This window comes from Triticum urartu, chromosome 6A (genome assembly GCF_056163025.1).
Source record: "Triticum urartu cultivar PI428250 chromosome 6A, HENAU_Tu73, whole genome shotgun sequence".
NCBI lineage: Eukaryota > Viridiplantae > Streptophyta > Magnoliopsida > Poales > Poaceae > Triticum > Triticum urartu.
In genome coordinates, this window is record NC_141878.1 from 538894559 (window position 1) to 538906318 (window position 11760).

At 43.0% G+C, this 11760-nt stretch overlaps 2 protein-coding genes across 2 annotated transcripts; both read right to left on the reverse strand.

Moving 5' to 3' along the window:
• Positions 1–3617: 3617 nt before the first annotated feature.
• LOC147966140 (protein FAR1-RELATED SEQUENCE 5-like) lies at positions 3618–4553 on the reverse strand. Its single transcript, XM_087530733.1, has one exon. The coding sequence runs from the start codon at positions 4551–4553 to the stop codon at positions 3618–3620; it is 936 nt and encodes a 311-aa protein (XP_087386859.1).
• A 1308-nt stretch (positions 4554–5861) lies between these two features.
• Positions 5862–6945, reverse strand: LOC147966141 (desmethyl-deoxy-podophyllotoxin synthase-like). Its single transcript, XM_087527118.1, has one exon. It carries the CDS (start codon positions 6925–6927, stop codon positions 5962–5964), a length of 966 nt encoding a protein of 321 aa, XP_087383244.1. The 5' UTR covers positions 6928–6945; the 3' UTR covers positions 5862–5961.
• Between the last annotated feature and the right edge of the window lie 4815 nt (positions 6946–11760).

Below are 11760 nucleotides of genomic sequence, written 5' to 3' on the forward strand. Positions count from 1 at the left end.
TTTAGAATGAGGCTATTATTTTGAAATCAGCATGCTATTTTTAAAAACAGCATATTCAAAAGAACATGCTATTTTTGAAATCAGCATGCTATTTTTGAAATCAGCATGCTATTTTTTTAAAATCAGCATGCTATTTTTGAAATCAGCATGCTATTTTAATAGTAGCATATTGAAAGCATTATATTTTTAAAATAAGCATGCTATTTTTGAAATTAGCATGTTATTTTAAAAGTAGCATAATTTTAAAATCAGCATGCTATTTTTAAAATCAGCATGATATTTTTAAATCGGCATATTCATTATATTTTATTTTCAATTGAACATGTTTTTTTCAAATGAGCATGCTATTTTTAAAATATCTGTATGCTTATTTTCTATTTGAAAATAAACGATTTTCAATGTTATTTGAAAACGAGGTTTCTATTAACGTTCTATTTTCTTATATATATAAAAAAAATTCGGTTTCTATTTTATATTTCAAGTATGAAATTTAACTACACTTTAAACAAATTTCAGCAATATATTATGTAAAAAATAAAAAAAATAGAAAACCAACTGCACTAAAATGCATTGTTTCATCGATGTTGATAAATCATAACTAGTCTACCATGTCGACCCATCCATAATAAAATGAGGGTGTACCAATCAAAAAAAGAATTTAGAAAAAAAGTGGCAGTCCATCAAATAGGTCTAATACATGAGAAACAAGGTGGATCACGGCATGGAAAACTGTCTACTTTAGTTTGTTCTCAATTTTTTGACCCCTGAAATCCTTTTGTTTTCTCTGCTTGACCCTGTGCATCTAAATATCTTGTCTCGGCTTCACTTTAGCTTTCCTGCATGAAACAACGTTTGTTAATAGGATAGCAAAGAAGATTTGAGCATGTACAGTACACTATAACAGAAAAAACACTAACTTCACTGATTTTCTCTTCATAGCTACAGAAGCTAACTTGACAACTCTTATTCGCTCAGTCTGTGGTACATTCCTATCAGGCCTTTTTGTCTTCATCACCCCTTTGACCTGTTCTTTACCGCCCTTACTATAGTCTTTCCTGGAAAAGTTAAGAAATGTCAACACAGTACTAGCAAATACCCGACTTCTAGAGCGGATATGTAAGTACAGACACTAACTTCACTGGTTTTCCTCGCGCACCCTTGTCATCGTTCTTTTTCATCCTCCCAGCATTGACATTTGGAGCGCCCTTGTGTTTCCCATAAAAAATGAAATAGATGAATCTGCAGCCAGCATTCGAAAACATGTTTAAGTACGCACAATTGTGCTAATGCCCACTTGTTTGGTTTTGCGTAATCCTCTTCTGCAACCTCCAATGGTCTCTTTCTAGCCCTCCTTAGCCCACCATCTTCTGCATCTGAATCTTCCTCTTCTTCCTCATCTGAATCTCCCTCTTCTGCATCCTCTTCTTCTGCATCTGAATCTCCCTCTTCTTCTGCATCTGAATCTTCCTCTTCTTCTGTACCTGAATCTTCCTCTTCTTCTGTACCTGAATCTTCCTCTTCTTCTGTATCTGCCTCTGTCTCTTCTTCTGTATCTGCCTCTGTCTCTTCTTCTGTATCTGACTCTGTCTCTTCTTTTTGCTTCTTCCTCCTTGTGCTATTTGATTTCCCCGATTTTTTCGTGCGTAAATTGAAGAAAAACATGTGAACACTCTCCGGGAGAACATATTAACAATGTAAGCATGTATGGAAATGAACAATGAGATAAACATGTGCACTAACTTTGTTGCTTTTTTTGAATCTTCCTCTTCTTCTATATTTGAATCTGTGTCTTCTTTTGTCTCTGAGTCTTTGTCTTTTCGCTTCTTCCTCCTTGTGACCTTTGATTTCCCCGATTTGTTCCTGAGTAAATTGAAGAAAAAGAGAGAACATATTAACATTGTAAGCATGTATGGAAATGAACAATGAGATAAACATGTACACTAACTTCGTTGCTTTTTTCCCTCTCATCCGCTCGCGCCTAGATTTAATCGTCTTGTTCGATTCTTCGGTAGTTGGTCTCCCTTTTAGAACTATTTTGATTGGATTTTCCACGTCATCAGTGCAGCATTCGCGAGTAGCAGAGAAGTATGCCGGCAAAGGAACAAATGATTTATGGCCTTCATCCAAATCAGTTTTTTCTCCATCAACCAATATACTCCGGAGGAACTCCATCACCTGTTCTGACTGTGAATCGCTAGCTGCGGCTGTGAATAAAGCGTTACTAGCCATGTTGCGTAGTTGATGATACTTATTCATGTGATCAGGCCATACATGAGTATTCGCAGTCCTTGAAGAAGGGAATGCTGGCTTGGCCTACATTGTCCATCTTTTCTTGACAAATTTTTTTGGAAATGTGCGTACACCAAGATGATCCAGAACGCAGAATATATGTGTGCATGGGTAATCCTGACTTTCCAACTTTTTACATTTACAAGCTGTATCATCCAGTCTTGCTCCTGTAAACAGACAAGTCACGTGATATATAGAATTCAAAGGCTTAGCATCCATGCCTTGTGCATCCAACTTTTTTGCCTCCAACTCCTCACTGTCCTTACCTTCCAAGTGATTGGGATCCTTAGCATCCAGGTTTTTGGCATGCAAGTCCACACCATCCTTGCCTTCCAAGTCATTGGGATCCTCAGTATCCAAGTTTTTTGCATGCAAGTCCTCAGCATCCTTACCTTCCAAGTCATTGGGATCCTCAGCATCCAAGTTTTTTGCATGCAAGTCCTCAGCATCCTTACCTTTCAAGTCATTGGGATCCTCAGCATCCAATTTTTTTGCATGCAAGTCCTCAGCATACTTACCTTCCTTACCTTGCAATTCTCTAGCATCCCTGCCATATGGGACTTTATCATATGGGGCTTTGCGCAAAACTCCAAACACTACCAAACCATCACATGCTACCCGGTCCGTGACCTGCCAATTTGTCCCTTCGACAATCTGACGCTTTACCTTTGGAAACATCACAGTTGTATAAATATAAGAGGCAGCAATCTCCAGAGGGTGTGCATTCAGCTTAGTGAAGGGTATCGTATGTGTTGCTACTGCGTCTAATGCTGCTTCAGTCTTACGCATTATGGATACACAGTGCTCAACATGCTGCAACAAATCAACAAGCTGCATCTTCCTGTTCAGGTGCACATGAAGCCTTGAGTTGAGAGACTCACTCCTCTGATTACTCATCATGCCTAGGAAATATCTACCCTTTGTGTACGCAGCAGCACATTTGTGTCGCAGCTCGTACATCCTGTTAACCCATGACGACCTCTTGCCCGTTGGTTTTATTTTGAACCGAACCTTATAAGCCTCCCATCTTTTCTCAAACTCATCAACATCCCAACGACAGTAAATGAATTCCCTAAATTGCTCCAGCTTTTCCTCGCGGAGGTGCATCACCATATTCTCCTCGATATGCCACGTGCACAAACGATGATCTGTTTCGGTCCAGACAGTAGCTATTGCTTTAGCCATTGCACCGTCCCCATCGGTGATTGCTAAAATTGGGGCCGTCTGGGACATTGCCTCCAAAAATACATGAAGAAGCCACTGGTATGATGCAACTGTCTCGTCTGACACTAGACCGACTCCAAACAAAACTGTGCTGTGGTGATGGTTCAGGCCAACAAATGGAACAAACGGAAGTCTGTACTTGTTAGACAATATGTACTGTTGAACACCACGACACCACCAAAGGCAACATAGTCAATGCGGGATTGTGAGTCAGCCCAGAATATGTTCCTCAAATGGTCGTCGCTGTCTTTTGTGTATTTGAAAAAGAATTTCGGGTCTGCTTTTTTCTGTGCAATCATATAGGTGAGCAAATATCTAGCGTCACTGCCTTCTATCTTGCGCTTCTTCTGGACTGAAACATGGTTGTATAGATCTTGATCTATAAATCCAAGCTTGTCGGGACCTCCGGCATTCTTCTCCATTACATTCATAATCTGATGTGTTCGAAGTCCACCGACAGCATACTCGATGACATCGGCCTTTTGTGCGTCAGTCATTCTACGATGAGCCGACAAGTACGGAGTCAGGTCAGCAGGGACAAACAGATGGTTATGCTTGTCCACAAAATTCTTGACGAACCAGAGGCCACTGCTATCTTGTAGCTCAACCTGAAAAAGAGTGGGATACCCACACCGAGAAAGACCCTTCGGTGTTCTTTTTCTTTCAGTTCTATTAAGGGCCTGCCATCCTTGTTTGCAGCACTTGTATGTCCTTATGTATGCATTTTGTTTCGGACCCGGACCCCTGTACTTCAGATCATCCTTTCTAACACCAAATCCTTTTTTTCTCGCATAGCCTACGTAGAACATGTAGGCTTCTTCCTCAGTCCTGAACATCTTCTTCACAATCTCTAAGTATTCCATACACTCATTCAGGTCTGAACTAGCCATGCCTTTATTATCAATTCCTTTACCTTGTATGTGTACATCATCCATGTCTATGTCATCCTTGCCTGCATCCTCATTATCCTTATCATCCATGCACATACCATCCATTCCTTTGGGGTCTATGCCTTTGCCTTTGTTGCCTCTATGACCCATGTCCTTGTCGTCCTTGCCTGTATCACCCAAGTTTTTGCCATCGTTGCCTTTATCATCTATGTCGTTATGCTGCCAGCGGAAACAGATAGTCAATGTTACGGATGGATAGCATACGTTACCGAAATTATGCACTACTCTGCTTAAATAATTGATTTAATTTTTCATAACGGATTCATGCACCTAACTCAGTCCTTCAAAAGCTGTAAGTAAATATGCCCTGACTAAATCCAGAAATTTGTAATTGATTGTACTAGCTCTAACTGATGATCTCCTAACTAAATCCAAAGTCCACGAGTCCTTCAAATGCCTTGATAGATCCACCCTGATAGATCAATTATCTCCAAACTCCATTCAAAATTATATCCTAACTAAATCCTAATTATCTCGTAACAAAATCCAAAAGTATGTCCTAACTAAATCCAAATTATCTCCTAACTAAATCCAAAATAAGTCCAAACTCCATACAAAATAATTATCTCCTAACTAAATCCAAAATATCTCGAAACTCAATTCAAAAGTATCTCCTAAGTAAATCCAAAATAACTTTCTTTGAATCCAAATCTGCTGACAACTTTCTCATGCCACATAATCCTAACTAAGTCCTTCAATATGTCGTAGCTACATCCGACTTACACTTCCTTTCAATCGTAATCTCATCACAACTTTATGAGAAGATAAACCCTAATCCTCAGATGACATATCCTAAACCCTAACCAAATCCGACCGGAATCTCCTCACAACTTTCTGAAACAATAAACCCTAAACCTCACATGACATATCCTAAACCCGAATCAAATCCGACCCCTATTGGTTCTATATGCAGAAGGGACCAAAAAAGATTTGAGATGGCTAGGCACTTACAGCGAAGATCCGGTGTGAAAAAGTTGATGCACGTCGATGAGGATGATGTGGCCTCTCGGGTCGGGGAAGGTGGCGTCCTCTCAGGGAAGGATCTGGCGCCGCGACCCGACTGGGGTGACTTGCGATGGAGGGAGTGAGGGGGAGTAGGAGCAGGAGGGGTAGACACGGCGAGTGCGATCGGCGGCAATCGAGGGCGTCGGGCGCGATCGGCGGCGATCGAGGGCGCCGGAGGCGATCGGCGGCGATCGAGGGTGCCGGAGGCGATCAGCGGCGATCGAGGGCGCCCGAGGTTAGGGCTCGAGAGGAGGAGAGAGGACGAACCGTTCGAACCGAAATTCAAAAGAGTATGCACGATGATGAGACCTCTATAATGAAGTGCTTTATTAATGCAATTAATTTAATCGAAAAATTTAGAATGATAATACCCCTGGACCAAATTGGGCCAATTAAAGGTTAAAAAAATTAGGTCGAAAATACCGTTGGGCTTAAAAAGGACCAATTATTCTCATCGGTTAGATCGACCATATAATACATGTGCTCTGATGTATTACAATGCACCGTAAAATTTCCCTTTATCATAGCCCGTTATTTGAAACTTTGGTTTTAAGATCGATAGTACTATGAGCAGTGCCCTTATGACTCCGTCGGTTAGGGAAACTCGCATGTTGCCTTCTTTCTGGATCCTCAACAACACATCGACCATGTCCTGTTCGTCGTCTCCATCTCTACCCATCCTCCTCTCCTCGTGGGTCTTAAGGATGTTGTCCATGAGCCTGAACATTTCTTGACGCTGCCGCTCCGCCCTACTGCTGCGCGGCAGAAGCCAAACTAGCCGCGACGATGGGAAGAGGTCCCGGAGGTCGAAGAGCGATGACAGGCCCACTCCTTGCTTGACGATCTTCAGGAACGCGGCTCTATCGGGCAGCCTGTCCCCGAAGATGCCGCGCACGGCCGAGTCTGTCATGAACTCGTCGAGCCGCTCGTCCATGTTCACGAGCCGGCCATCGGACGTCGCGTGAAGCGACGAGACTAGGCGAGCCGCCTCCTCCGCGCGGATCTGCCGGAACGCCTCAACGCGCCGCGCGCTGAGCAGCTCTGTCATGAGGATCCGGCGGAGCAGGCGCCAGTGGTCGCCGTAGGGCGCGAAGACGATCCCCTGGCCATGCCTGGAGAGCTCGTCGATGCTCGGGCTGCTTAGCCGCTCCGAGAAGGCGGCCTCGTTGCCCTTGTAGATCGCCCTCGCGGCCTCGGCGGAGGAGACGACGATGGCCACGCGCTCGCACACCCGGAGCAGCATGAGCGGGCCGTGGCGGAGGGAGAGGTCGCGCATGGTGCGGTGTGGGAGCCCGCGCAGCAGGTGGTGCAGGCTGCCGATGACCGGAAGCTGCCACGGGCCGGGAGGCAGCCTCGGGCGGGGCTGCTTGGCGGTGGCGCGTAGGACGCCATGGAGGAGGATAGCAAGGAAGAGGAATAGGCCGAAGTGGTAGTAGTATGGGAGCGTGAAGTGCTCCATGTGAGGAAGAGCGAGAGTCGCGCGCATGTACTGCATACTGGAGTAGTAGACGGAACAAGAGGGCTCTATATATGATCCTCGCACGAGCAATTATAAGTACGGGAAGTTACAGGGAGTTTACGGGGCTGATGGGCTGTGATTGGCAGAGATTTAATTAGGAAGGCAGGTCCACTAGTGAAAATCAGGGGGGGGGGGGGGGGCAAAAATGGTACTCCCTCCTTCCATCTATATATGGCCTAATGCGTTTTTTGAGGTTAACTTTGACTAAATATTAGAGCAATAATATATGACATGCAACTTACACAAAGCACACCGTTAAATTCGTGTGTGAAAGAAGCTTTCAATAATATAATTTTCATATTGTACATGTCATTTACTATTAATTTTGTCAATAGTCAAAGGCGGTCTTAAAAAACGCATTAGGCCTTATATAGATGGAAGGAAGAAATAGACGTACAAAGCTTTACAAGCTTTTACAGGCTCTTTCTTAATCAACTAAACATGCCCCTCCCCCCCCTGATTTTCAGATGGATGGGGCCCCAATCTCTTTTTAATCCAATCAGATGAAACACACCCTGTAAAATCCTGTAGATGTCCGTCTATGTAGCATTGCTGGGAGGGGGGCATTAGATTAAGCCACATTCTCTTCCTGTAAAGTTCTGTATCAATCACCCTGTACGTCTAGTATTATTGTCCTCGCACCATGATGTGATTATGATGGTCAGAAACGAAACAAATATAGCAACAAACCAAATTAAAGGCAACATGTACATTATTCCTCTTGTTTTAGCTGTACCAATTAATATTCAGAGTTTGGAATGATGTTCTCTAGCTCTGCTGTCAGCTTTCTGTGCGACTTAATTACTTCCCACCATCTGCACAACCTCTAACCGCCCCTAGCTTGTGACTAATCAAGCGTGATAACCAAAGCACAAGGAACGTCGTAAAGTTTCCGTTTACTCGTCATCTCTCACTAGTCACTACACAGATTGCTTGCTGGGATAATAAGTTACTCTAGTTGTTAGGTTTAGGTTACCGCGGGTCACTGAAACCATTTCTGTTCTGATGATTTTGGGTAGAATCATAATTCTGACATTCGGCCTAGACCACAAATTATTGTATATAGTTGCAAAATCCCCCCACACTGTGATACGCGTAATACTAACGAGTACTGGTGAGAGGAGGATGGAATTAGAAAAATACCATTTAGTGAGCTAGGAGGATAAACCCCTGTGTTAAATTTCCCAAGATTGCATTTTCTTACTTTTAGTGCTAATGCATCTGTAGTTACTTTGATAATTTGTATGGGGGCTAGTGAAATGTACCACTTGCCGTAGAGATATGCCTAAGAAGTATCGAAGAGTTTCTTTTTCTGAGAAATCGACAGGAGATCTGTCTATTCATATAGAAGACGAGAGTTTTCAGATTATTAGGGAAATTGGAGTAGAAAGTCCCCCACCGGCTGTAGGAGCGAGGGAACCAAGACACAGGCAACCCCAAACTCATCGTCGCACCAAATGAACGCAAAGGGGTACCGCACCATCACACCACAGAACCCCACTGCTGGTGAAGGAGAGAGAAACCCCCAAACCGCTATGGGGGGAGTAGGTCAAGGCCGCCCCAGCACTGAAGGTGAAGATAGCGGGCCGCAAGAACACTGCACCGTTCAAACCACCTAACACCAAGGCGGTCGACACAACGCGGGCCGCCACCCCGGCATCCACCAAGCTGGTGTGCCATGCACAACCCACCCTCACCACCTTCTGCGGCCATCGCCTCGACATCCACTGCCTGCAAGCAAGCCATAGCGCCACACGACTTAGGCAATCAGAACCCCAACTACTCAGAAATTTTCAAAAAGTTTCTTTCTCTTGCTAGTTGTGGGTGTGCGATTGCAGTTTTCTAGAGTTCCTGCAAAGTTGGAAATGCAACTGCATTGGATCATGTGTATCCCATGACCAAATAAAATAACATTTCCATGTTTTCACTCGATTTCATACTGGTTCTTTTAGGGTAGAAAGTGACAAGCAAGTGTTGTAAGATGTGACAATACGAAAACTCATACTGGGTGCTTTTGTGCATGCACGGTGTAGGATGTCATCCGCGTAGAGAAATGTTTCTATCTGAGAGGAAGCCTGTCTGGTAAGCATGAACTAGTAGCGAGGTTTTAGAATTTGGCCAGGAGCTTTGCTAGCCCTTTGATGGGGCAATTTTGTAGCGAGATGGGTCAAAAGGCACCGGGTGTTGTGGCATCTGAGTTTTTGGGATACAATGACAATCGCCCTGTTAATGCATGAGATGCCTGCATGATTGTGGTAGAAGTCAAGAAATAAATCTCGCAAATTCTCTTTTAACAAGGGCTAAAAGCTTTTGTGAAAACCAAGCCCAAAGCCATCTGGCGGGGCTAGCATTCACGTACATGGAGAAGAAGGCATCAAATATTTCTTTGCCCAGGAAGGGGTCATTCAGAGATCTTAGCTGTGGAATTTGTGATGGGTATAGATCTTGCACAGAGAAGTCTTAGGAAGGGGTGAAAGAGGACCCTAGTAAGTTTGAGTAGAAATTGGTCAGGATTGAAATTTTCACATCATGTGAGAAAAAAATCTACTCCGTCTACTATAAGGGCCGTGATTTTGTTGTGTCTCAACTGGGCCAAGGCAAGGCATGAAATTAGCGAGATTTTTCATCTCCCTCTAGTGCAGTTCGCACCATGCCATACTACACCCAGTAGCCAGCCTTTTCTCTATTGTACGATGAAGAATTTTGATGAGAACTTGCTGGAGACATACTCATAAGCAGAGAGAAAGCGATCTTCGTCTAGAACATCAAGCACATTGATGACAGCCTTGCAATTATTTTCTCGTGTATTGAGAGCTTATACCAGCGGTACAGAAAGCTCACACATTGAAGACAGCCTTGCAGAGACGAGGGAAAGTGCATGATTTGAGCATTGACGGGCTGAGGCCCATTGTGGCCCGATAATGTGGCCAAATGGGCCCATCAGTTTCCACAAGGAAAAAAACATGACATGTGGGATTGCTGTATCAACGAAGGCTGCAACGCGCTAAGAGCATCGCTAGCAAAATCATATTTTGAAATTTGAAAGCGTCAACAACTTTTTGAAAAAACTTGGATCCGTGAACAAAATTTTAAAATAGGAACATTTTTTGAAATTCCAAACACATTTTGAAAACACGAACATTTTTTAAACTTTTGAAAAATAATCCTAAAATAAGAGGATTTTTAAAATTTTCAATTTTGTTTTAACAAAAGTGAACAAATTTTGAAGATTTGGAACACTTTTTCGAAAAAAGGAAAACTAATAACCTATAAAAAGAAAAGATACGGAAAATAAAAATATTTGAACATTAATTCAAATTGTGATTTTTTTATGTGTACGCAAAAAGTAGAATGTGTATGAAATAGTAGACCTAAAAACATTTATAGAAAAGAAGTGCTAAACATGAACCCAAAAAAAATATTTTGAATGTGTACAAATATGTACATAGTGTCTAGATAAAAGTAGGCATCAAAAAATATACTCCCTCTGTTCCTTTATGTAATGTATACTTATATTTCCCAAAAATTACACAATGTAAGGTGTACTTTTCTTTTCCTCTCACTTTTCCGTGTACGCTCTTAAACCATCCCGTACATGACTTTCATAAAAACTAGTAGGATGCCCGTGCGTTGCTACGGGCTATAATGCATATAAATGAATCAAACTAATGATTAAGGTCGTCTTCAAAGTCGAACCTCGTTTCTTCCTCGTGCGTTTGGGCATGTTCGAACATCAAAAGGGCACCCAACAGGCTCCCTAAAATTCAATCTCTGGATAGTCCGGACTCCTCCAAATCTAGCCATATGTGGGTAAGAAATGTGGTTGTCCAAACTATGAGTCATGTTATCTCAAACACGCGGTCCAAACACAAAAACCCACCACCCAACGCGCCCTGACCTTTTCCTGCCAGACCCTCTCCCTCCCGCTCGAATTTCCGCTACAGTAGGGCATTTTTCACTCGAGCCCTCCCCTTTAAAATCAGATGACGCCCACCTTACCTTCATCATGGTGCCCCTCAAGGAGGAATCCCCCCACCAATCGCCTTGCTCTCTGCCCTGATCGCCTGCCCAGTGTTCGTGCCGACCCACCACTGCCATCAAGGGGGGGGGGGGGGGGGGGGGAGGCGTGCGTCTCTGACACCCACGTTGTAACATACGGTTGAATATTGTGCATTACCATGAAATAAAAATATGATGTCCGTTGTTATGCATGCAATTGATATGCCGCCGTGTCTGTAACTCTTGAAGCAACCAACCAATGCATTTACCCTTCTATCCTAACTAAAAAAGTATATTATTAACTCTTAAAGCAACCAATCAATGCATTTACCCTTCTACCTAACCCAAAAATTATACAACTTGATGAAAACAATATATGAATCGCTCGCTTATGCAATTTGATGCAAAGCCATCTCTAATGAAATACATTTTTTTCACATTTGCTAATGTAGAGAAATTATTCCCGGTCATTCTCAACCTCACTCTTATGACATGCTGATGTGTTTCCTTACAAAAAGAAAACTATGCATCGAAATGTTCATCCGAGAGCAACTTGCACCTACTCCCACCTCCCATAAGATGTATATTTTTCACCCTCACCTCTCTAGGATACATAGGCATTTTTGTTATCCTTTTATCCCACAATAGCCGGTCAACCTCCAACTCTATTGTGGTCTTCAATATAAGCCAACTATGTAAAGTACTTCCTCCGTACCAAAATAAGTGACTCAACTTTGTACTAACTTTATACTAAACCAACAGGCCATCATCAGA